A 23,446-nucleotide genomic window follows, 5' to 3' on the forward strand; every position below is an offset into this window, starting at 1 on the left:
GGAGTAAAAGCGTGAGAGGTTACAAACCAGACTGCTTGCTAACTTACCCAAGTCAGTGCATGTATCCATCCAAGGTCTGTGAGGTTTCACAGATGGAATGCCATCTTTTTTTTGCTCCAGTCCCAAAATACTTTCAATGGAAAACGAGCACTGTGTGGTTTTGTTTTCTACAACACCTGACACTTTCCGAAGACCGGGAGAGGCTGATGTATTAGCAGCACACAGCGACGTACTTGCCATGCTTTCACCTCCAGCCAGCACAGCACCTATACTGTACTTGCATTTCTCCACAAGTCTTCCTTATAGCTATGTTGACAAGTGGGCTGGGTTGGCAACGTCATTAATTAAAATCTTTTATTAGAAAGTTTTAGCATGTCAATGAAAACTCTCCCACCAAGAGGCACGAGGAGTTAATTGTTTATTTGTTTGCAAGTAATTAGCAACTAATGGTGACACTAGGGGGGCCACCAAGAGGGACAAAAAAAGTGTTATCTCTCCTAACCAGAACATCGACTTAACTTTCTCAACAGAAGCCGTGCACAAATATAGCACTTCTCTTTTATTTGAAATCAGTAATGTATAAAATCAGTTTTTAAAAAAAAAGCCAACTTTATACCCTGACAGACTCCACTTACCTAAACATAGCAGTATGATAGGAAACCAGTCAAGTAATAAGTAATCTCATTTAAGTGAATTTCCTTCCAAGGAAATTTAAAAAATAATCTCTTAATGCTATTAGGGTAATCCCGATGAAAATGCCTCTGTTTTTTCACATGCATATGTAATGGTGAACGTGGTCAATAAAACAACAATGGCTTTTGGCATTAGGCGCTGTGCAGCGGGTTGGCAATGTTGTCAAAGCTCAGTGTAATTGCCTTCCAAGTGCCTGGATTAGTTAACAGGAAGAGTTGAACCAACTATTTTAAATAATTCATGCAGTCATTTTTCTTATTAAAATAAACTTTGTTGCAGCTGTTTTGATACACATGGTATGTGAAATTTCCAGATCACTGTTTACAACAGAAAAACGAAACTGACAAGCAGCAGAAGCAGGCCACTCAAACTTGGTTAAAAGCATCAGTTTACTGCTAAATATTCCTCTCTTCTTGTATGTTTTAACTAGTAGAAGTTTATGTAAATCCTACAGAGCAAACACTTAAAAATCACAAGTAATGGGGAGACTCGAGGTAGAAGCTTTCTGAGAAGGTTCCAAGTTAGAAAACAGTCAATACTTTCTTTATAATGGGTGCAGTCAGAATTCTATGATATCACTACATGCAAGCTCTTCTGTCAGCCACCCCACAGTTTACATGTCACATGTTGACAACCAGGTTTTGGTTCAGAATGAACTGTGTACAGACATTCCTCTTTTTCTTATTTTGGACAAAGTTTTATTCTACAACATGCAAAAACTAAAACATTTTCATGTCAGGATGCACAATGCAAAAAAAACCTTTTAAAGAAAACTTTTAATTCAGAGCATGTGAGCAGGTAGGACTGTGTGCTTTGAGATGAAAAATCTGCCTTTTTCTCTTGGTTGGCCACTTTCTCTGTGTCATCAGTCACACTCACATGGCTAACAACATTAAGAAAACCAGCAGCACCACCACTTTGATAACACAAGACTAATCTTTAGGAATACATGGATGCATGAAAATAAGTTAAGGAAATGGCAGAGCCCAGAACTGTCAATACTGTGCTAAGGGAGATTCTACAGCAAAAATATCATCCACACATGGCTTTTTATCAGAGACATGTTCAGCTGAAGAGTATTTACTTACTGAGCTGACTTTGCATTGAGCAATGAGATTGTTGTCAAACTACCAAAAAGAGTGACAATTCAGCAAGTGATCTTACCAAAGATACTATATCAGCACGTATCAATCAGACCTGAAATCTCATCAGTGTGACTGCCATGAGCACCAGCAAGCTAAGGTCCAACCATCCTTTAACAGCCTCAGAAACCACCAACTGCAAACATACAAAGAAAAGTCATAAGGACCTATGTATCAAACCACTTCTGGCTGGGATATATGGTCAGTGGGAAGCTGTGTTAAGCAAGGGCCTTAGAACCCTTTCTGTTTCAATACAATGCAACCTACCACCTTAAAGCAACAGGATTAATTTTCTTGACTGCAGGCAGTTATTCTGAATATTCAGACTGCAAACCAGGTCTAGAGGTTACTGAAGAGATAATGCAAAGCCTCTTATATAGCAGTGATTAGATAGATCAGTTATCTGCCTCTACAGTCTCTACATGGGATACCACCTCTTAGAATAAAATAAAAATTCCCACAAAACACATTGAGTCACAAAGAAAACACTACAGCTCCTTCTTTATGCAGCTTGGAGCTGCTTACTGATTTTTTCTCTATCCTACAGAGGCAGAAAGCATGATCACTGAGGGACAGCCTCTAGAATCCAGAAACTAATAAATAATATATTTAATAATACAAAACAATCCTTATAGCTAGTTTCCAAATACAGCCTGCTAATTATTTTAAGAACTCAAAAAACACTGAGAACTCATACAAAACAGATTTCAGAAAATGTGTGTTTCTCCTGCATGAATATGAATGAAATTAACCTTACCCACATCACTGAGGCTCAGATAACCACATACTTCAAGTCCCAAAGTGGTGAATACCTTAATAGGTGTTCTCTCCAGGGAGCTTCCAAGAGCTATCAATAAACAGACAGGGATATGAAGCATTAAGAGACGTATATGAGAGGCACCTATTGCCCTAAAGCTCAAGTTAACCAAGAAACTGCAATTTATTATTGGTCTCTGAGAGTGTGTAAGATGGGGCAGAGGGAATCATCATCTTCAGCACAGTCTGCTTTTGACTCCCCGTTGGAAACGCTCATTCCTTCGGAGTTTTTTCATGCCTTGCAGGGAAAAGAGACCTTGGTGACTCCGAAGAGGAATTTTCACGAAGTAGGCCAAACCCAGGGAACTCCTCTCTGGACACAGGACAGCAGCTTACCGAATGCTGCCACCTGGTGCTCAGTCTGCCTGGCTGCTCGGCTCCTTCAGCAGCGTTAGCAGAGTAAGAAACCTGCTCCTGTTAAAATAAGCATTTGCTCAACGTTGTATTGAACCAGACCTGGAGACCGCAATAGTCACTGAAACCTATCAACGCTCTTGTTTTGAAACAGAGTTCATGGCTGCATACAGGAACAGAAAGTACCAGATCAGAAGGTCACAAGGCACAAGATAAGAAGTCTTCATTATACTGAAGCTCCATTATATCCCTGGATATGTTCAAGGTCAGTTTGGACGGGGATTTGAGCAACCTCATCTAAAGAAAAATGTCCCAAAGGGAGTTTGGAACTAGATGGTCTTTAACAGGCCATTCCAACCCGAGCCACTCTACAATTCTAAAACAATATATACATAGAGATAAATCTACTAGAAAGTCTGGCTGCAGGTCTAGCACTCAAATGCTGTTAGGTTTCTTCAGGAAAAAGTTTGCTTTTCTGTAGAGGAAAGCTAACTGTTACTGAAGTAAATAGTCAACAAACCTTTCCCTAAGTAATGAGGATGAAAATACATTTTCCACAAGCCAGCAAACTTAAGACTTTTAGATCCAAGTTCCCACCAAAAGTGTAAACAGACCCTTGAGCCTTCACTCAAAAAATGTATTACATCATTGTGGCCCATTAAAAAAGATCCGTACTTCCTTTGCAACCCATCTTAAACTACCTGTAGAGTTTTAGCTAAAAGCTGTTATGGGGCAGTTAAAGCAACACAACAAACATTAAGTTTAGAATCCTAAGTAATCAATAATAAGAGAAATCACTGCTCTTTGGATATGCAAATCCAATCCTCTTACAGCCTCACAGACTTGATGAGGCAGCAAACTAATCTCCCTTTCAAATTTTACACCACTGTTTTTTTCTGCCCAGGGACAACAGAGTTCATCTGATTAGTAGATGAATCTCTTGTTCTTTGGAGATGTGAAGCCTGCAAGGACAGATTATACCACTGAAGAGACCACACCAAGTGTTCTTAGTGGCTTACTGCTGCAATCGTTTGCTATTCCCACCCACTGCAAAAGGTGACCTGGCTGTGGAGTTGCAATAGCCCATGCAATATTTTTTAACAGGTATAAACGGTATATATAATCTTTCTTGTTTACTTATCACACACAAAAAAAAAACATCTTTCATCTCACCTTTCCCCTCACTTCTTTATCCCACTGCACAAGTACTTTACCACAATAGATATTCTGCTGCACACAGCTCCTTTTCAAATACCATTTGAACATGAGCAGCAGAGGTTCGATTAAAAAAGTCAACGTCAAAACGCAAAAGGTTTTTTTTCAGGAAAGAATACCTCAACATGAAATTTCACAGAACAAGACTAAAAGCAGTTAGCTATTTCTCAGCTGAAGTCCATTTCACCCAGGGAAAGTACATGAACACAAGTAAATCCAAGGTGAATCCAAGGGTGGCACCAGCAGAAACCTGAGACACAGCACGTTAAACAGTAACATGCAAATGAACCGTGCCTTACCCAAACAGCTACTTTCACCCTCTCAGAGGCAAAATATTCTCTCCATTAGGGGACACATCTGGAATCCTCTGAAGAGCCATTGGCTGCTCTTATCCCTGTTTAAACAGTGCCAAATGCTAGTTCCTCACGATTTTAAGGCTTCTTCATATGCATTCTGGAGAACAGAATTATGACTTATGACGGGGTTCAGAGAGATTCTTCAGTTCATTGCTATTGAATCTTATCTATTGCTGTCAAATTTCTATCTCCCAATTTTTGGATGCTTTGTAACAATTGTAAAAACATACACAAAAAGTAAGAACAGGACTTATAATATCTTACAGAATGTTTCAACATAAGGGACCCATTTAAAAAAAAAAATTGACTACTAATTCAAAGGCAGCCTGGTATAGGACAAAATTATTAGAAAAAAGCCTCCCTCTTGCTATTAAACCCAACAGAATCATTAAGTTGAATTGCTAAGATCAACAGAAACAAGACACATTTTTATGTTACACGTCAGCTGAGACACCACAGAACATTTTTATTCATATTAAACAGAGAAAAGCATTTCATGGTACAAAACAGAGAACTCTTCTTCCAGGAGGCCCCTGTAAAACTCAGTCACAAATTAACAAGTCTCAGAACTAGAAAGCTATGCATATATATGTAGGTCATGAATCATTGCTAGTGTTCTGTCACATAATAATGACAGATACGAGACTCAGGCTTTAAAATACTTTGTCAGATAACCTGTATTATTACCCTCATATGACAAGGAAAAAGAGATGTGGCTTGTTTCAGTCAGGTCAGTCACCAGCCGAGGAGGTAAATGAACTGACTGAACCAAACTGTAACCTCGAAATTTCCTCAATGCTTCTTACAACAACAAAAACACCACACAACCAACCAAAACCCCAAAACAAAACCCACCCAACCAACCAAAACCACAACCAACCAACCCAACCAAAACAGGGGGGGAAAAAAAACAACCCAAGAAACCCACCCTACTTTGAAAATCTTTGCTTATAATTTAATACCAGAATTTTCCTTCGTGTGCTTTTAAAGGTAAGATATGATCCGATACAACACAAGGAAAGGTCTCCATAGGAAGAGTGCACAGTAGTTAATCATTTGCTATGTTGGATGACTTGGCATACTTTCTCGTCTGGTCATACACTAAATTCACTTGGCCCCAAAAAGAACAGCAAGGGAATAATCCCTCTCTCTATTATTATTACAGCTTGAGGGTTAAAAAATGAGAAGGAAAAGGGGCAGGAGCAGGGGCACCAGGCCCTCAGCTGATGCTACAGCTTGGTAACAAAAACTACTAAGCCAAGGACAGAAACACTATCATGATAAAAGCCCTGGTGGATGATGGAAAACGACATGACAAGGATAAAGAAACTGCTCAGAAGGGATGCTCCGGATAATACCAAAAGAGAGCAAAAAGATGTTTTTTTCAGGACAGACACACAACAGCCATTAGCCCCACTCGTGTTTTGCCCTCCACACGATGGTTTATTCTGGGAGGAGAGCAGCATCCAGAACGAAGGGGGCCAGGAGAATACACCGATTTGTAGCGCAGAGCATTCACTGTAAACGCAAAAATAAAACCAAACAAAACCAAAATAAAAGCAACAAAGAAAAAAAAAACACACCACCACCACCACAAAACCCCAGACAAACAAACAAAAAACCCACAACTTTGCTTCCTTTTTCCCAGCAACTTCACTTGACAACTACCGTCTGCGGCACTGGTGAACAGACACCTCAGCGTGGAAGCGTCCCTGGCTGTCTGTCTCGGCTGCCCACTCACCTCCCCGCACTGGCGGCGGCCCGCCGCAGCGGGTGACGGGGGGTTCTCCCGGGAGGCGGGAGCCATCTGACCGCCAAAAGAGCCCTTTTCTCAGCTCCTCATTTTACCGAGACGGAGAAGGAGGGACCCGGGAGACTGGGAGGGCGCAGAGACGCCCCTGCGTTCCTCGGGCAGCGCCAGGGCACAGAGTGGCAGCGGAAAGAAAAGGCAGCTCGGCACATCGCGCCCACGCTGAGGCGCGACGCCTCCCTCAGCGCCAACAGCCCCACGCGCGCCTGTCGACAAACTGACGGACCCGCTCGCCAATTACAACCTGGGCAGGCTGGGTTGAAGAACCAATAGAAGACCGAAGAAGGCCCCGGGGAGTGGGGGGGGGGGGAAGGGGGCGGGATATCCGGCGCGAAGCGGGGCGGAGGTGCCGGTGTTGTGATTGGGGAGAAGGGGAGGGGTCCGCTCAGCTGGACCTGCGGTGGGGTGCGGGAGCAGCAGCGGCGCAGAGGCAACCCCGGCGGCCGCCATGCCCGGCATCGACAAGCTCCCCATCGAAGAGACGTTGGAAGACAGCCCCCAGGTAAGAGAAACAGGAGACAGCCCCATGGGTCGGGGCCAGATCGGGCCCAGCCCGTGGGCGCGGGGCCTAGCGCTGCTCCCCTCTCGCTCTCACCTCCCCATGTTTGCCGGACAGACTTCGGAGAGTCTCGGTGGCAAACCCTCCCCAGGAGGTATGTCGCCAGGTGATTTCCGATCCTTCTTACCCCAGTGGAGTGGCGGGGACTTGGGCTGGGAATCAGGGCTTGGGGCTGTCAACTTCGGCAGTGCCCCCTGCCAGGTGTCGCGCCCGTCTTGGCGGCGCCTTGCCGTTTGCACCACCGCTTCCTCTCGGCTGTCCTGCGGGCTCATGAGCTCTTCGTAAGGCAGCGAGCTCGGTAACGATTTTCCAGAGGTACTGTGCTTCAGCATCGGGCGTTAGGGTAGTAGATTGCGTTGACTCTTACTTCCTCAACCCGCCGTTACGTCCATGATTTGTTTTGGAGACCTCGTGTCGACAAAACCCTCCTTCACTTAGCAAGGCGATTTTTCTTATCTTTTATTAAAAACGCAGTAAGGTTTAATGTGTGAAAATCAGTTAATGGATGAGATTATCGTGGTGGTTGTTAATGCTGTGAGTAGGTGGGAAATGCATGGTGCCGAGAGGCCTTTAATTGCTCTGGTGTCTTCCATTTCTGCTGCTTGACCTTTGTCAGTAATGCCATACATTGCGTTGGCGTGTCTTTCATGCTGCTGTTAAGCAGGAAGTGTTTCATTCAGTTGCACTGGTTTTTCTTGATGGCAGCAACAACAGCAAGTACTTTGCTTCCCCTACATGTGTGTGTGGGAAAAAGGTTTACAATATATTTTCTTTTCAAGCAGCCTTTTGAATTAAGATCCTTATTTTGCTGCATTGTGTATGTAGAAGAACAAGACTGTAATAGCATATATACATTGGTAACTTGGATTCCTCAAACACGGGAACAAACTTTCATTTGATTAATAGAGAATTTAACCCCTAAAATGACAATCATTTTAGCAAATATACATCAAGTGGAGGGGCGACTTTGGAAAGCCGACAGAAGGCAGTCACGCAGAAAGTGTGTCATTGCTTTCTGAAGGAGAGTGCCTGTATAGCTTAGTAGATTTTAGATGACATCTAGCCTGGAGTATGGGCTCAGGCCCAGAGACCAAACCTGATGTGCTCTCAGGAAGAGGAAAAAGTTTTCAAAGTGGTACAGTAGTAGTAATTTAACAAAATTACCTCTTGAAGGTCTTTTTTTTTTCAGTATACCAAAGTCAGAACTGCATATTGATAGGAAATGTCAAATGTAAGATAAACTTAGGATCCCTAAGATGTGGAGCATGTGTTGAGTGTTTGCTTTGGTTTGGTTTTCCCAAGGACTTAAGAATGGAATGTCTTTTGAGGAGCACATGCAAAAAAGTTTCATATTGGAACATAATTCAAATTCTGGAATCTTCCATTGGAGGTTATTTGTGATACAGACTGGCAAAGCATCCCTCAGCCCAATGAAGTTAATGTGTTAAGCTATTAGATTTACCAATATCTTCTTCTGGTTTAGGTACAAAGCTTCACATCTTTAAGTTAATCTAGTATTTCAAGTGAATTTTTGCTAGCCACCTCTTAGAACATAACAAGGACTCCTCAGTAATCTTCTATTACATTAATTCATTTCTGTGTCTTCGAAAACAGTGCAATAAAAACGGCAACCAATATTGCTTGAAGAAAGAAGCAGCCTTGCTTTTTTAGGAGTTGCCTTGACTTTCTCATTGATGTGTTCATGCTGTCACACTGAAAAAGGTCATCAGCCTGGGTCATTGTTTAATGCTGAACAATAGTCTGGAGTTTTGCACCTTTAGACATGTTTCAGATGCTAACTTTAGATATGTAAACATCATATTAAACTTATTCTCCATCTGGGGGATGGAAATGCTTTTCTAAAATAGCAAGACCTATTCATTTCCTCTTGTGGCAGGATAAAAATCTAGCTACTGTGTTGTTAGATGTAAACCAAATGCCAAGTTTAATTTGTCTTCTGCTATGCAAAGCAGTGGATTTTAATTATTAACTTAGGACATACATTACACACATACTCAGTGTTTATATATATTTAGGGAGAGTTTCTGCTCAGACACATTTGCATTCCCAAAGCATTGCACAATAAAAAGCTAAGGGACTTGACAGTACAGGCTCTGTCTTGTGTCACATACACCACCATACATCTTATGACATAAAATGATTTAACAGTTCACTGACTTCTAACTAGGTGGTGTCTTTGTGCAGCTTATCACTGGTAGTTTGTGGTGTCCCTGCTCATATATTGAAACATGAGTAAAGAAGGCCTCTGATTGTTTACTAAGCTATAGTCTGCCATAACTTCTGTACAGTTTGAGGTTATGTTCTTTCCATCAATATAATACAATGTCTGTTTGGAGTCCGGACATCAGTAGGTTACATTTTTACAATGAAACATTGAAATGCTTTTATTCTACACTTTTCAGTTTCAAAGAGTAAGCATAATCCAGAAAACTTATGTGAAATTCCTTTTAAACTGTAAAATCAGGTGTATTTATATTCAGGTTTAAAGGTCATGACTGTATAATTCAGTGGTTGTGGCACTATGTAGACTTTTCTTTCGCATTCTTTTGTGTTTCTCCTTTCGTGGGAGAGTCACAACTATTAGGATGACACAAGTTGCCACACCTGGCAAACATTTGAATTCTCCACCTTTATCTTCCTCAAACCTCCTTTTCCACTTGTTGCATAAATTAGCATCACTATTAAAGTGATTCATTTTGTTTACAGTGCTGTTTGGTTGGGTTTTTTGTCTTTATGTATTTCGTAGGGCATTACATGCACGGTAGTATTTTTGAGACAGCCAGGCATCTAACTGGAGTCAAATGAAAGAATTTCATGTCAGAAAAGTGGTCAGGTACAGGTACAGGTTTAGTTTTGTAATGTGTGATTACAATTGAAAGCAGAAAATCAGAAAAGTAACTTCAAGGGGGGATGGACTAGGGTCTAAGTCATGTCATTTCAATACAAGTCTTTGACATAGCAAGAGCTAATAACAGACTGACCACAATTCATATGAATGCAGTGCAATTGCTGATCTCCTTAGAGAGATTTCCTTGATGTCCAGACTTCTTGTGTCAATCTTTCATTCTTTTCCCAGGTTCTATAAGTTCCTTGCCTTGCTCTTTGAGGAAACTACATTTCTTTAGCCTGAAGAAAATTAAGAAAGACAATTTCTAATTTCAAATTTTTAACATAAGTAATTTGGGGTGGAAAAAAAAACCAGTTATGTACTTAGGATTCTTTCCATTTCCTGTCTGGACATTGATTTTAATGTAGACCTAAAACCAAAGCATGGTCCCCTTGCCAAAATGTTACTAGAATTAAAGGGTTGGTTTTATACGTCTTGCAAGTGATACTCCGGTTTTTACATCAAAGCATCCTACCTGATATTTTACATGAGGAAAAGCAGATGTAACCTGTATGGAGTTATAGATGCATTCTCTGCTCTTCCTCCCTTTAATTTTTGTCTTGGTGGAAAGAATCTTTTCAATGTTCTCACAGTGAGGAGCAACATTGCTTCCAAGTGCAAAAAGGATGCAAGAACACCGAGTCAGCATTGTATTCATTGGATTTAAGCTGAAGGGCAAATTATGCCTGAGCAACCTGCTTGCCTTCTCATCCAGAGTCAGTAATTTCATCATAGGGAAGAGCAGTGGATGTCATTTACCTTAAGTAAGGATTCTGACAAAATCTCTGGTAACATTCTTCTGTGATAAAGAGGTGGGGTTTTGTCAGGGATGTAGAGAGTAGGATGCATAGTCATCAAGCTGACTGACAAGCTAGGGTACGGACAAAAGGACAGATCTTTTCATTCTGTTTCCCTGTGGAGTGGTGAGGGGAAGAAATGTCAAGAACAACAAGATGTAGGCTGTACTGTTCTGTTTTGTTCTGGCTTCTAGTTCCTCAACCTTTTGATTACATAATTGACTGGTTCGTGTAAGAAAGCCTCAGCCTTTGTTCTTATCTCACTGCAGAGGGAATCTATACCTAGCATGCTATTTAATACCAGTCATCTTTACACTTTTCCTTAGGCATGTATCATAGTGTGTCTAGCAATTGCCCACTGCTCCAACTTTTTTATGCACTTACCCATCTCCTTTGGTCCATTCCTTTCCAGAAGTGTATTTGTATTAACCTGGAGAGGCTGACAGTAGAAGTGAGGCTGAGCTTGGATATCTTTAAAAGTTCTCTGGCATGCAACAGATACCATTCTCATAAACAGTGTTGAAGGCTGTCTAAGCTTTTCAGGAATGAAACCTGAAACAATGCTATTTAACTTTTAAATCCAGGTGTATTGAAAGACTAGTTCTCTAACTGGACATGGTGGTGTTTTGGCTGTTTCCTTTCTACAGACCCGGTCTTTGCTGGGAGTATTTGAAGAAGATGCTGCTGCAATTTCCAATTACATCAATCAGTTATTTCAAGCCATGAACAGAATATATGATGCACAGGTAGTGTTAATGAACACATTATAAAGCTTTTGATCCAAATTGCATCTCTCTTTGCCTTTTTTTTTTCTTCTTTTTTTTTTTTTAATTAAGCAGTATTTTTTTAGAAACATCCACATTCTTCCATGTGAAAGTGAAATAAAATAAGAATTAAACTCTTGGTTTTCTGTGTGTTATGGAGTGGTAAAGACTAAACATTTGTGATGAGTTTTGCACGAGAATTTCATATGACAAGTAAAGAGGTGTTCTGGTCTCCTAGTTCTGTTGTGTTTTTCAAGTGTTTCTAAAATCTTTCCTGTTGTGATCTTAGTGTGTAGAATAGTAGGCACCAAATGGGAGGCTGTTTTTTTACCCACAACTAGCTGCATTCTATGCCAATGACAGAATCTCTTCTGTGTTTTGTTTTGTGTCTGAACAGTTAAGGGGTATATTTTTTTATTTGCATGTACTTGATCTAATTGATGTTGTTACTGTTTTGTTATTCTTGCTTTTCATATTTTTCTGTTGGTTTTCCTGCAGTGAATGGTGTGTTTGTTGTAGGTTTACTGCTCTGTAGTTTTAGTTTACTGTCTATTTAGCTTTTTGTTTCTGTGCTTTCTTCTTCAACTCCATCATGAAAGATGAAGTTGTGCCATACTATGAATCTGTTAATTAGGTCCTGTCTCTGTACAGGTCCAGAGCTGTTTGTAACCAGGTAGTGCTGAGGTTCACTGTAATCTGTCTTGTAGAGATGATAAATTTCTAATACTCAGTAATTAAGTTAATTTGAAATAATTAAATGCAAATAGGCACTGCATAACATGAAATATACAGAAATCAGTGCACAGAGTACAGGATGGGAATTTGATATTTGATTACCTCTAACTCACAAAAATGTTAGAGAAGTGGAAGGGCAGAATGAGGAGGTTTTCTGAACATTCACAGCTTCATTTTAAGTTCCATGTTGTAATATTTTTCTCTTCAAATATATGACTTTTTTAAACAATAATTTAAAATGTAAAATAACCAGCTTGGCTGTTGGTGGGGTTTTGTTTGTTTTGTTTTTAAATTAGAATGAACTAAGTGCAGCGACTCATCTGACTTCAAAGCTTCTGAAGGAATATGAAAAACAGGTACTGTGTAAATTATTATTGTCTTTGTGTGGTCAGGACTATGTATTTTTGCAGTCTTTTATCTCCTAGAGCACAGTGTAGGATGTGTTTAGGTTTCATCCAGATAAAATGAATTGCTGTAGCTAGTGTCTTGAATCTTTGCTAAAATAATCTACTGGCTACATATTAACTTTTACAACTAAACCAGAATGAAGTTCCTCTTTAAATGATCAATATTAGTAAGTTCTGATATATTTTCTTTTTTAATCAGTGTTTTGGTGCTTGCTTAGGGTGCTGGTGGTGTTTGGTTTGCTTTTATAAACCTGTTACTGTTAAGTGCTTTAATTTTACTAGTCTCAGAGAAGAGACTGCATAGCAGTCTCTATTTAACAATTACAATTTCCAAGTGGTTTATGTATAACTGCTGTGAATTAAAAGAAGAATTAACTTAGCATTGGACCCTTTATTTTTTCTCATTTTTCTTCTTTAGATCGCGTTTTCCCCAAGTCAGAGATTAGCTCAAAAATACACAAATGATATTTTAGCTGGATTATTTCTCTTTCAGTTGTGACTATTTTGGTCCATCAAGGCATTAGAGAAGTTAACTTTCTTGTCTAGTTAAAAAATTTCATATAATCACATAAATTGAGAGCTGGAAATTGAAGATCAACACCAAATATTGCTTAATTTTTGATAAGTTTAAATTAATTTGCAAACCTGGATAAAAATCTTCATAGCTGTCAAGACTGAATGTTTCCTGATTGTTTTGAAATAAAAACAATTCATTAATTTATGAAATCATTCATTAGGTTAATTAATACATATCTTATTCAATAGACTTTCTGTTTTTTTTTATCAAGTTTATTAGTTGCCCCCCCACTAAATATCCTTTCATCACAGGACAATAAAGAAGTGCTCCACTGTCTCTCAACTGTGTAATATCTTGTATTGGATACCTGATACATACCTAGGCATGATTAAGATAGTTGTGTGAAAGGCAGGTGGCACTCTAAGCAACATCCCTCCTTTTGTTTTCTTGTAGCGTTTTCCACTAGGGGGAGATGATGAAGTTATGACTTCCACTCTGCAGCAATTTGCTAAAGTCATAGATGAGGCAAGTACTCGCATTTGTTTCACCTACTTCGATAATATTGTCTGTGTAGACTTTAACTTGCTGAATTTTTCCAGCCATTTTTAAGATGGCAGGTACAGAAAGTGGCTTTACATTTGTCAATAGGCTAACACTTAACTGTATATTATAGCATATATTTAGAGTTATGTAACCTAAAGAGAAAGAATCTATTCAGCAAAACGAGGATACCATTGTTGAGAAAGAAAGTAGTTCACTTACTGTAGATAAACCCCATTATAGAATGGTAGTCAGAAACTTGTTTTTGTGAGGGCATTTGTATGGCCTGGTTTTAGACAGAGGAGCTTCTCTCTGCCTGTATTAGAGATAGAAACTGAGTCTTATGAAAGGCAACTTAGCACCACTAAGATCTGAATCAGGATTATTTCTGTGATCCCTCTTGTCACTTTCCACACTACTTCGTGGCATGTTAGGAGGAAGAACACTTTTGTTCTACCTCTGCTACCCATGAAAGATGGACTGGGATGTAGTGGGAGAGAATCTGGAGAAATAAACTGACTGGTTATCAGAAAGTATAAGGCCATCTTCTGACACGATCCAGTAACTTGGAATAAAGTTGGAAATGTAGGGACAACTGCTAAATTCTAAAGGCCTTGTATAAAAAGCTAGCAATGAGATCAGGAACACAGCAAAGAATAGCTGCTGGAAAAATGAATGGGCAAAATTGTTTGAGTTCTGCCTGTCTTCTTTGAGTGAAGTTCATGTCAACCTGTCTTGATTTGATTTGGTCTCGGCACCATTTTACTAAAATTTCCTTCTTTCTCTTCTCTTTTACAGCTTAGCTCTTGCCATGCAGTACTTTCAACTCAACTTGCAGATGCAATGATGTTTCCTATTACTCAGTTTAAAGAAAGGGATCTAAAAGGTAGAGTGCTTGAACAAAGAGGGGGTTTATCAACAAAAGCAGTAAGAAAAATGTTTCTAAATAGAATATGTCATTTGTCAGGTCTTAGAAGTGTGCATCTTATTTCTGCTCATGACAGTATTAGCAGTTGAACATCTTAACACTATTTCAACTGTATTTCACTGTTTCAACAATGTATTGCTTACCTTATGGAAGCACTTCTGTTCAAGGTAAAAAATTTGCAGTTACTGTAGACGTTAGGAATGAATCATTTTCAGATAATTAGCATGTCCAGGAATCATTTGAATATATTATAATGCCATGGCATCAATCTCGTGGCCGCATTAAACTTAGAAGTTGTAGTATTTCATTATTAAGATCTAGTAATGAGGTTCTTCAGCCCTTCTGGTAATACAGGTGGCTTCTTACATATAGACATAAGATGCTTCCAACTTGTTATTTTTGTGACAATGGCATCTTGCTTTGCCTGGTCTCAGATACTGTATGTATGCCTGAGCATGGTAGATTTTACTTGAGATGCTAAAGTGAACAGACTGCTGTGGCAAATGGGCTTCAAATATAAATTATAAGAATTGAAACCAACATAATTCAAAACCTTAACATAAACATCTTGGAGTGGTTATATCCAACATATGAATGCTTCAAGTTTAAAATGAAATACAAAATACAGCTTTTCCATAAGGCTCTATCTCTTTAGAAATCTTGGAAAACACTTTTTTGACATTCTTCTGTTGTAAAATCTGATTATGCTTTTTGAACTAGGGAACATGAGTATCTCAAGGCTAATATTAGACCTCATAACATGGAAGTAACTCCTAAATCTTCTTTATAGACTTCACAGGAACTTTCTGGAAAGCTTTTCTGTGCTTTTTTTCTTTACCATAAATAGTATGACACAAAACTACAACCAAATCAGAACAAGTGCAAAGTATTGTCCTACATGTAGTCTCACCAGAACAGAATACAGTACTTAGCACAACATGACTAACTTTAGGTAGGAGGAGTCACAGTATGTTTGGGGCTTTCTTTTGATCCACTGCTACTTCCCCATCTCCTATGCTCCACTTCCCCAGTTCAGCCCAGAACTGCAGGTGATGCATTTGTATAGAAAATGTCTTTCAAAATGTTTTGGAAAGAATTTCCTCCTAATTACAGCACAGTATCTTTTCTGGTGAGCTGAATAGCCACATACATGATACTCAGGCCCTCAGCAGGAGCAGATTTTGCTTGCCGCAGTGTCTATGCTGGTACCTCAGAATGGTACAATGTGTCAACTACATCTGTCCAGAAACATTGCATGAGAAACCTTAATATATAAAGGTTACATTGATAACAGCTTGCTTTAATTGTGATATGTTGTTTTGTAGAGATACTAACTCTAAAAGAAGTTTTCCAAATTGCAAGCAATGGTAAGTGTAAACCACTCAATGTTGTAAGTACTACAAGATGACAGTAGATGTTGTACATTTACTCAGAAAGCTATTGAAGACATTTGCAAGAGTAGAAGTGTCTAACAAAGGTGTCATTTTTTTTATTGATATATAGGCACCCAGTTTCACTTGTAAATCCCTGCTTTGTGTACTGAAGTGTCAGGACAAATGGATAGCATTGGTCTTTTTTGCAGTACTTAAAATGTGTATCTAATTATTAAGTAATACAGGCTTATGCTAGCTCACTTCTTAAAATCAGGACTGAATTAATAAACATATCTTCCTCCCTAAAATTAGTTTGAGAGTTCTCTTCCCTATTCTCAGAAGTTACTTTTGTTGCCCTGCTCTACTATATCCTCATAGAGAACATATTTTTAAGTAAGGATTCTGCTGCTCTCAATGTAAATTGCTTCATTGTTTTAGAAGTAAGAGAATAGAAAGTTGTCTCTACTTACAGAAAGTGTGTTTGTTTTTTAATAATATTAGATCTTTAGGAAATCTCTAACAGTTTGGCAATATTTGCTTCTGGTTAGAATTTTTCATTAGCCCAAGTATTTGTGGCAGTAAAGTAATTACAAACAGGCAAGAACAATTCTTAAAGGTTTCAGTATTACAGAGCTTAGTGTTCAGCTGGCTGTGCAACACATAGTGATGAAAAAGGTTCTTCTCTCTTTCATGAGTCATTAATTTATCAAAATGATAAGAAAATTCTCTTTTGATTGCCTAGACCATGATGCTGCCATTACCAGATACAGTCGGTTGTCCAAAAAAAGGGAAAACGAAAAGGTTTGTAAAACAAAATACTTACTACAAAGATTTTTAGAGGAGATAAGAAGTCATTGTCATCTAATGTATATTTATAATGAAAGATAATATATGGCAGATTCCACCTGAAGTTTGATAGTTTGTTTTAGCTGTCTAGAGTTTGCTTCAGAACAGAAAAGCAGATTTCTCCAATAAATGCCTGTCTGGTAACACTGAACATGCTCTAAGATTAGGGTTGTGATGCTATGTTCAATTTATTTTTGTCGAGAAATAATCATACTTTTCAGGGAGAAAAGAATGCTGTCTTAATTTTTTATGTGTCTCTCATCTATAAATTAGAGAGGTGGGATTGCAGTGTAAAATACAGAATTGCTGATAACAGAAGGTAGAACCTCACTGTGGTGTTTTTAACATGCTGGCTATAAAGATGTTCAGAAGGCATGTGATGAATACTTAGTCTCAAACATTCCTTTTTTTCCCCCTCACCCTGTCTATGTCTCTTTAGATAAAGGCTGAAGTTACAGAAGATGTATACACTTCAAGGAAAAAACAGCATCAGACTATGATGCATTATTTCTGTGCATTAAATAGTCTTCAGTACAAAAAGAAAATTGCTATGCTGGAACCCTTACTTGGATACATGCAAGCTCAGGTAATTTCAGAGCGCGGAAGCTATAGATCTGAAAGGGATGTAAAGGTACTTCTTGAAGTGGGAAGGGCAGGGCCATGCCCTGGGGTTTCCTGTTCTGAGGCTGCATATGGCTAAACTAAGTTGAGATGTGGCAGTTTTTCTGAACCAATAGAGTATGAGGTTTAAAAATGCACACGTGTTGGCAGATCCACAGTTATGTGGTGACCTTGGACAAGTTCTTACAGGTTTCCCCTCTCCAGTATCCCCCAGATAACCCCACCCATAAACAACAGGTAGCTGACTGATGGGCTTGAAAAAGTGTAGAGAGACCTTGGGATCACTACAAGATCAAACCTTGCTTCTTTTCCAGGGCAGTTTCTACATATTTCTGTGTTTCCTCCAGGTGACTCTGCATATCTACCTGACAGCAAAATCCCACTGCAAAGTCAGCATCAGCCTTCACTTGCAGACTAAACCATTCATAGTATCATTCAGGGTTGGAAGGGACCACAAGGATCATCTAGTTCCAACCCCCCTGCCAGGGGCAGGGACACCCCACACTAGATCAGGCTGGCCAGAGCCTCATCCAGCCTGGTCTTAAACGCCTCCAGGGACGGGGCCTCGACCACCTCCCTGGACAACCCATTCCAGGGTTTCACCACTCTCATGGTGAAGAACCTCCTCCTCACATCTAGCCTGAGTCTCCCCACCTCCAGCTTCATTCCATTCCCCCTAGTCCTATCACTACCTGAGATCCTGAGAAGTCCCTCCCCAGCCTTCCTGTAGGCCCCCTTCAGATACTGGAAGGCCACAATGCGGTCACCTCGGAGCCTTCTCTTCTGCAGACTGAACAGCCCCAACTCCTTCAGTCTGTCCTCATAGGAGAGGTGCTCCAGCCCTCTGATCATCCTCGTGGCCCTTCTCTGGACATGTTCCAGCACCTCCACATCCCTCTTGTAATAGGGGCTCCAGAACTGGACACAGTACTCCAGGTGGGGTCTCACCAGGGCTGAGTAGAGGGGGAGAATCACCTCCCTCGACCTGCTGGCCACACTTCTCCTGATACAGCCCAGGATCTGATTGGCTTTGCGGGCTGCAAGTGCACACTGAGAGCTCACGTTGAGCTTCTTGTCCACCAGCACCCCCAAGTCTCTCTGCTCAAGGCTGCTTTCCAGCCAGTCACTGCCCAGCCTGTATTTGTACCTGGGCTTGCCTCGACCCAGATGCAGGACCCTGCACTTGCTCTTATTGAACTTCATGAGGTTGGCCTGTGCCCACCTCTCCAGCCTGTCAAGGTCCCTCTGGATTTCATCCTACTCTTTTGATTAAGAGGCTTTGGTGGGAATGAGGGATGGAAAGGGATTTCTCTGAGAAATTTTAACCTTCTATAGTATCATCTGTGAATTGTTAATGTAGTTTTAGTAGTGACCAAATTCTCCCTTTTCCCCCTCTCTTTTCTTTTTTAAAAGATAAGCTTTTTTAAGATGGGTTCAGAAAATCTTACTGAGCAGTTGGAAGAATTTTTGACCAATATTGGCACAAGTGTACAGAAGTAAGTTGGCTCTGTTGAATTGAACTGTTATCAAACCAATTATGTCTTCTGCTTCTACTTATTAATAAATTATCCATGTTAATAAGACATTATTTACCTCAGTGTTCGCAGGGAAATGGATTGTGAAGTAGAAAACATGCAACAAACTATAGAGGATTTGGAAGTAGCTAGTGATCCACTGTATCTGCCTGATCCTGATCCTACAAAATTTCCTGTTCATAGAAACCTAACACGGAAAGCTGGCTATCTCAATGCAAGAAAGTAAGACTAACTGTTACTTAAAAATTGCAGAATAATTCATTTTGGGGAAGGAAGGCTGAAAAAGTGTGCAATGGATTTTTTGAAGTTAGCTGTGCTGGTTGTATGTACTTAGCTGAGTAAGGCACACAGGGGCTACTCCATTTCTCTGGACTCCTTCAATTGATTAGCATTAATGTAGTTGTTAGACTGACAGTGTCATTCCGGTGCCAAGCACATTTATCCTGGTTTTAGTCTAATCTTGCCAAAATTTTCACACAGAAAGAATGAGATTATGAGAGGGTAATTTCACTGGGTTGCAATTGGACAACAAGAAGATTGCAGCTATAAGGATTGTTCTATAAGTACCTGTTAAAGTTTTAGGATTCAAGTTACTAGTAAAATATGACAAGCTTGAGATATATAAGGCAAAGCACACTTCGAATGACCTTCTTGATTCCATGGGACAGTCTTCTGTCAACAGGACGGAGCTGTTACTCTAGTTCAAGCCTAGCAGCTGATGTTTATACTTATTGACAATAAGTTGTAATGCTCAGATATTTTCTGTAGCTTCTATAATAATCTCCCAGGAACTTTTTTTGAACATGTAGGTTACTTTTGCCACAACAGTTACAGTAGCATACTCATTGCATGGGGTACGAATTTCTGTAGTAGAAGGCAACTGCAGCAATTAATATTGAAGAGCATATCTGATCAAAAAGGGAAGATAGGTTGCAAGTGTTACTGATTTCTGGTTTCAGAAACAAAACAAAAAGCAAACCACCAAAACCCCTACATGCTCTAAGCAAAATACAGAATTCTTGTTGAATGGTACAAAATACCTGGAAAATTGAGGTATCTTAGTGCAGCTAAGCTAATTCTTAGCATAATGTATAAGTGCAGAGTTCAGAGGTCTTATCACTTATACTGATAATGCATAGAATTTGCATACACATGGTATGGAAAGCAATACCACGAAAGCTAATCATCAAAACTGGAAAATGTATGCATGGGTGTTTGGTTGCATGGTTTAGTTGATCAGGTGGTGTTGGATGATGGGTTGGACACGATGATCTTCAAGGTCTCTTCCAACCTATTATTCTATTCTATTCTATTTTATTTTATTCTATTCTATTCTTTCTATTCTATTCCTGTTCTATTCTATTCTAATTCTGTTCTATTCAGTTTCATAGAATATAAGGAAGCAATTATTATATTATATATTCTTTGTCCAGCAGTAATGCTAGCATGAATAATAGAAGAAATGGAAAGAGACTAATTAAGCTATAAAGCAAACCTAAAATGTTACATGGGGAAAAATGGTTTTTCTTAAGTGCCCAGATAGTTTGTTCCAAATAATTTTTCAGATTACCTGAACTAAGAACCTCTTTTTATCATTTTAGCAAGACAGGGCTGGTGTCTTCCAGTTGGGAGAGACAATTTTACTTCACTCAAGGTGGAAATCTGATGAGCCAGGCAAGAGGTGATGTAGCTGGAGGACTTGTCATGGATATAGACAATTGTTCAGTGATGGCTGTGGACTGTGAAGACAGACGGTACTGTTTCCAAATAACATCCTTTGATGGCAAAAAGTAAGCGTTCCTACATTACTGTTACCTGTAAATAAAACTGGAATCATTAATAAAGAAAAGAAAGATGGGCTACCTTTGTCCGTAATATAGCTTGATGGATTTGGGGGCTAGAAACAAAACCCAGGATGCATTTTTAGCTTTGTAATGACTGGAGTTTAGTTTATACACTCTATAATGTAGCTGAGTGAGTAATATTCAAAATAAATCAACACAGTTGGGTTACAGTCGTGTATGACTGCATTTTGTGATGAAGTGTTACATGGGCACAACTGGAATTTTGTTCTATTTTCGCTTGAAAACATAGATTTTCCCCACAATTTAATATTGACTGGACTTGGCACACCTGCAGTCTTCAGCCTGTCTAAATGTGTTGTGCAGTGTGCACACATGAAAATGGGGGTTGCTATCTGAATGTGCCTGTGAGGCATTTTAAATAGACAATATTGTCTTTTTCATTCTCTTCTTTCAGGTCTTCAATCTTGCAGGCAGAGAGTAAGAAAGATTATGAAGAGGTAAGCTTATAGGGGGTTCACACAAATCCAGTGATGTTCTGTTCCACAGAAGGAATGCATTCATAACTATAGTAGGAATGCTTGTAGCTCACTTTATGTTCTCTAGGTACTAAGTGACAGGTTTCAGGAACTCTGACAAAATACTACTGTATTTAGCCCCTTGAGAAAAAAATGCAGTTATGATTGCCACAAAGTCCTTTCTACTATTATAGAAGAGAGAAAACAAAAAAACAGGGGGAAAAAAAGCCCACAGCAATACAGCAGTAATGGAATCTTGACAGAAATTCTTCTTCCTGTTCATGCTTCCCTAGCCTTCTTTCTTCCTGCTTGTTGTCAGGTATGGAAAATAAGAAGGATGTGTTGGGTTAGGATACAGGTAACAGGAAATTGAGAAATGAAGTAAAACTGGGTTTCTGCCCCTTGATAGAAGATGGGATGTTTGTACCTCATGAACAAGGTGAATTGAGAAAGGTGAAATAACTTGCTTTTGGACTGCTAAGTCTGGTGGTGCAGGCTTACTTGCCCCTGCAATGGATGGATGCCCACTGAGAATTAGGTACTAGGGTCAGCAAACTTCGGTGTTGTAGCAAATATTGATGAGGAAAGGAACAGAGGAAACAAGCCAGCCAGCCAGCACAGATAGAGTTTCCCTACTTTTTAGCTTCCTCTGGAAGTGAAAATTAAAAACTTGATGTAGATATTTTGCAAATAATAACCTAATGTAGGCTCATGTAAGTTTCTAGTTATGTCAATTTAGGTTTTATTTGGGCAGCTTCTTGTAGCTTCCCAAAGGCTGTCACAGATAGGCCAAGCTGGTAAGATTCATTGCATTCCTAGTCTATGAATACTGTCAGAAACAAAGGAACAGATGGAATAAGTGATATATAGTATTTGTTGTTTAAAAGGGTATGTCTGTTTGCATTGTTACGCAGCATAGGCTTTTCAATAAGAGGCAGAATGGGAAAGAAAATGTTTTAAAAGCATTGATTTCAAACATGTTTACCCAAACAGCTGGATAAAGAAATACATAAAAACTCCCAGTGTTGATTTAAAATGACCTTTTGTGCCATGCCTAAGGTTTTAGCTGGGCTGTCTCAGGTTGGGCCCAATTAATTTGCTCTCGTGAGGTTGTCTAATAATAGCCTAACTGAAACGTCCCTCAGATGCCCATTTTGGGCTGCAGCTGCTGTGCTGTCATTTTCTGTAGCTCAGGTGACAACTCTAAATGCAAACTGGGGTTCAGTGGCACAGCATCATAACCCAGTTAGCTTTCTCCTTCAGGAGCGAGAGCAGATGGTTTTCATAACACAAGGAGAAAAACAAATTCTAGCTTACAGATGCAAGAAACGAGCAAATTCCACAAAAGGGAGATGGAATCTGTGTGTCTGGAGTCGTTTCCAGTCACAGAATAAAGGAACACAGAGAAGCCTGATTATTTGTAATGAACTTAAGAGTTGTGGTTTAAGCTAGCTTTAGTTCTGATCTCTAGTGTGATTATTTTATTTTTTTAAAACAAAATCTGATGTTGTAGAGTGCAGTCTGCAGAGAGTAGGGAATGTAATGGCAAACTGAGTGTGTAGAATATAGGTTTTTCTCCCTGAAGTTACAAGGGAAGCAGAAAAACCACTGAAACTAGTCAACTCAGTTGCTATTTAATCAAATTCCTTAAAAGAGCTATGACAAAATGTTTTTTATTCTTTTCCAGTGGATATGTACCATAAATAACATCTCTAAGCAGATCTATCTAAGTGAAAACCCTGAGGTAAGTTTAAGAAAATGTGTAGTAATCAGTGATATGTTAAAGACACAGATAGCCACAACATTAAAAAAAAGATCATTTGGATCGCATGTGACAGCATAGAATTGAGCCAAGCACTTCCTTCGTGTCTAATGATGAGCTTTCCATGGTATGAAAGCATACAGTTGTCTCCATCTAAATGCTTATATAGAAAACACACAAAGTGTGTGACTGGTATAACTTTTTGACATCTTCAAGACCCTTGATTTTTATTTGGTATATGGTACTTTGTTACAAATTAATATGACAAATATGCAGATGGATACATTTAATTTCTGCTAGAGGGAACTGACAGTTACAAATACAAATCTTTATGAGCATAAATACAATGTTGTAGATAGACAGGCAGCCAGGTACTTGTTTCTCATCTGCATAGTTAACTTAATACAAAATAGTTTTAGTGCAGGGCTCAGTTACCTAAAGCACATGC

General features: G+C 39.4%; 2 protein-coding genes across 4 annotated transcripts in view; one reads left to right on the forward strand and one right to left on the reverse strand.

Annotated features, from left to right (window-relative positions):
• The window catches only part of HESX1 (HESX homeobox 1), a 48,093-nt gene extending 46,254 nt beyond the window's left edge, over nt 1–1,839 (reverse strand). For all 3 annotated transcript variants that reach the window (XR_010990500.1, XM_068163693.1, XM_068163692.1), the window contains exon 1: nt 48–1,839. Coding sequence is in view for 2 of the 3 variants with exons in the window: in XM_068163693.1 (XP_068019794.1) it covers nt 48–240 (193 nt within the window). In the remaining variant the exon portion in view is untranslated. The remainder of the gene's footprint in view (nt 1–47) is intronic.
• A 4,884-nt stretch (nt 1,840–6,723) lies between these two features.
• Nucleotides 6,724–23,446, forward strand: part of APPL1 (adaptor protein, phosphotyrosine interacting with PH domain and leucine zipper 1) — a 28,998-nt gene continuing 12,275 nt past the window's right edge. The window contains exons 1-13 of the mRNA XM_068163689.1: nt 6,724–6,888; nt 11,298–11,396; nt 12,446–12,505; nt 13,527–13,598; nt 14,412–14,499; nt 15,867–15,908; nt 16,657–16,715; nt 17,200–17,346; nt 18,795–18,877; nt 18,980–19,138; nt 20,518–20,706; nt 21,176–21,218; nt 22,924–22,980. Coding sequence (XP_068019790.1) covers nt 6,835–6,888; nt 11,298–11,396; nt 12,446–12,505; nt 13,527–13,598; nt 14,412–14,499; nt 15,867–15,908; nt 16,657–16,715; nt 17,200–17,346; nt 18,795–18,877; nt 18,980–19,138; nt 20,518–20,706; nt 21,176–21,218; nt 22,924–22,980 — 1,152 coding nt within the window. The 5' untranslated portion in view covers nt 6,724–6,834. The remainder of the gene's footprint in view (nt 6,889–11,297; nt 11,397–12,445; nt 12,506–13,526; nt 13,599–14,411; nt 14,500–15,866; nt 15,909–16,656; nt 16,716–17,199; nt 17,347–18,794; nt 18,878–18,979; nt 19,139–20,517; nt 20,707–21,175; nt 21,219–22,923; nt 22,981–23,446) is intronic.

Source organism: Melanerpes formicivorus, unplaced genomic scaffold, assembly GCF_026170545.1.
Source record: "Melanerpes formicivorus ecotype bairdi unplaced genomic scaffold, bMelFor1.0.p_v2 SCAF_74, whole genome shotgun sequence".
Lineage (NCBI taxonomy): Eukaryota > Metazoa > Chordata > Aves > Piciformes > Picidae > Melanerpes > Melanerpes formicivorus.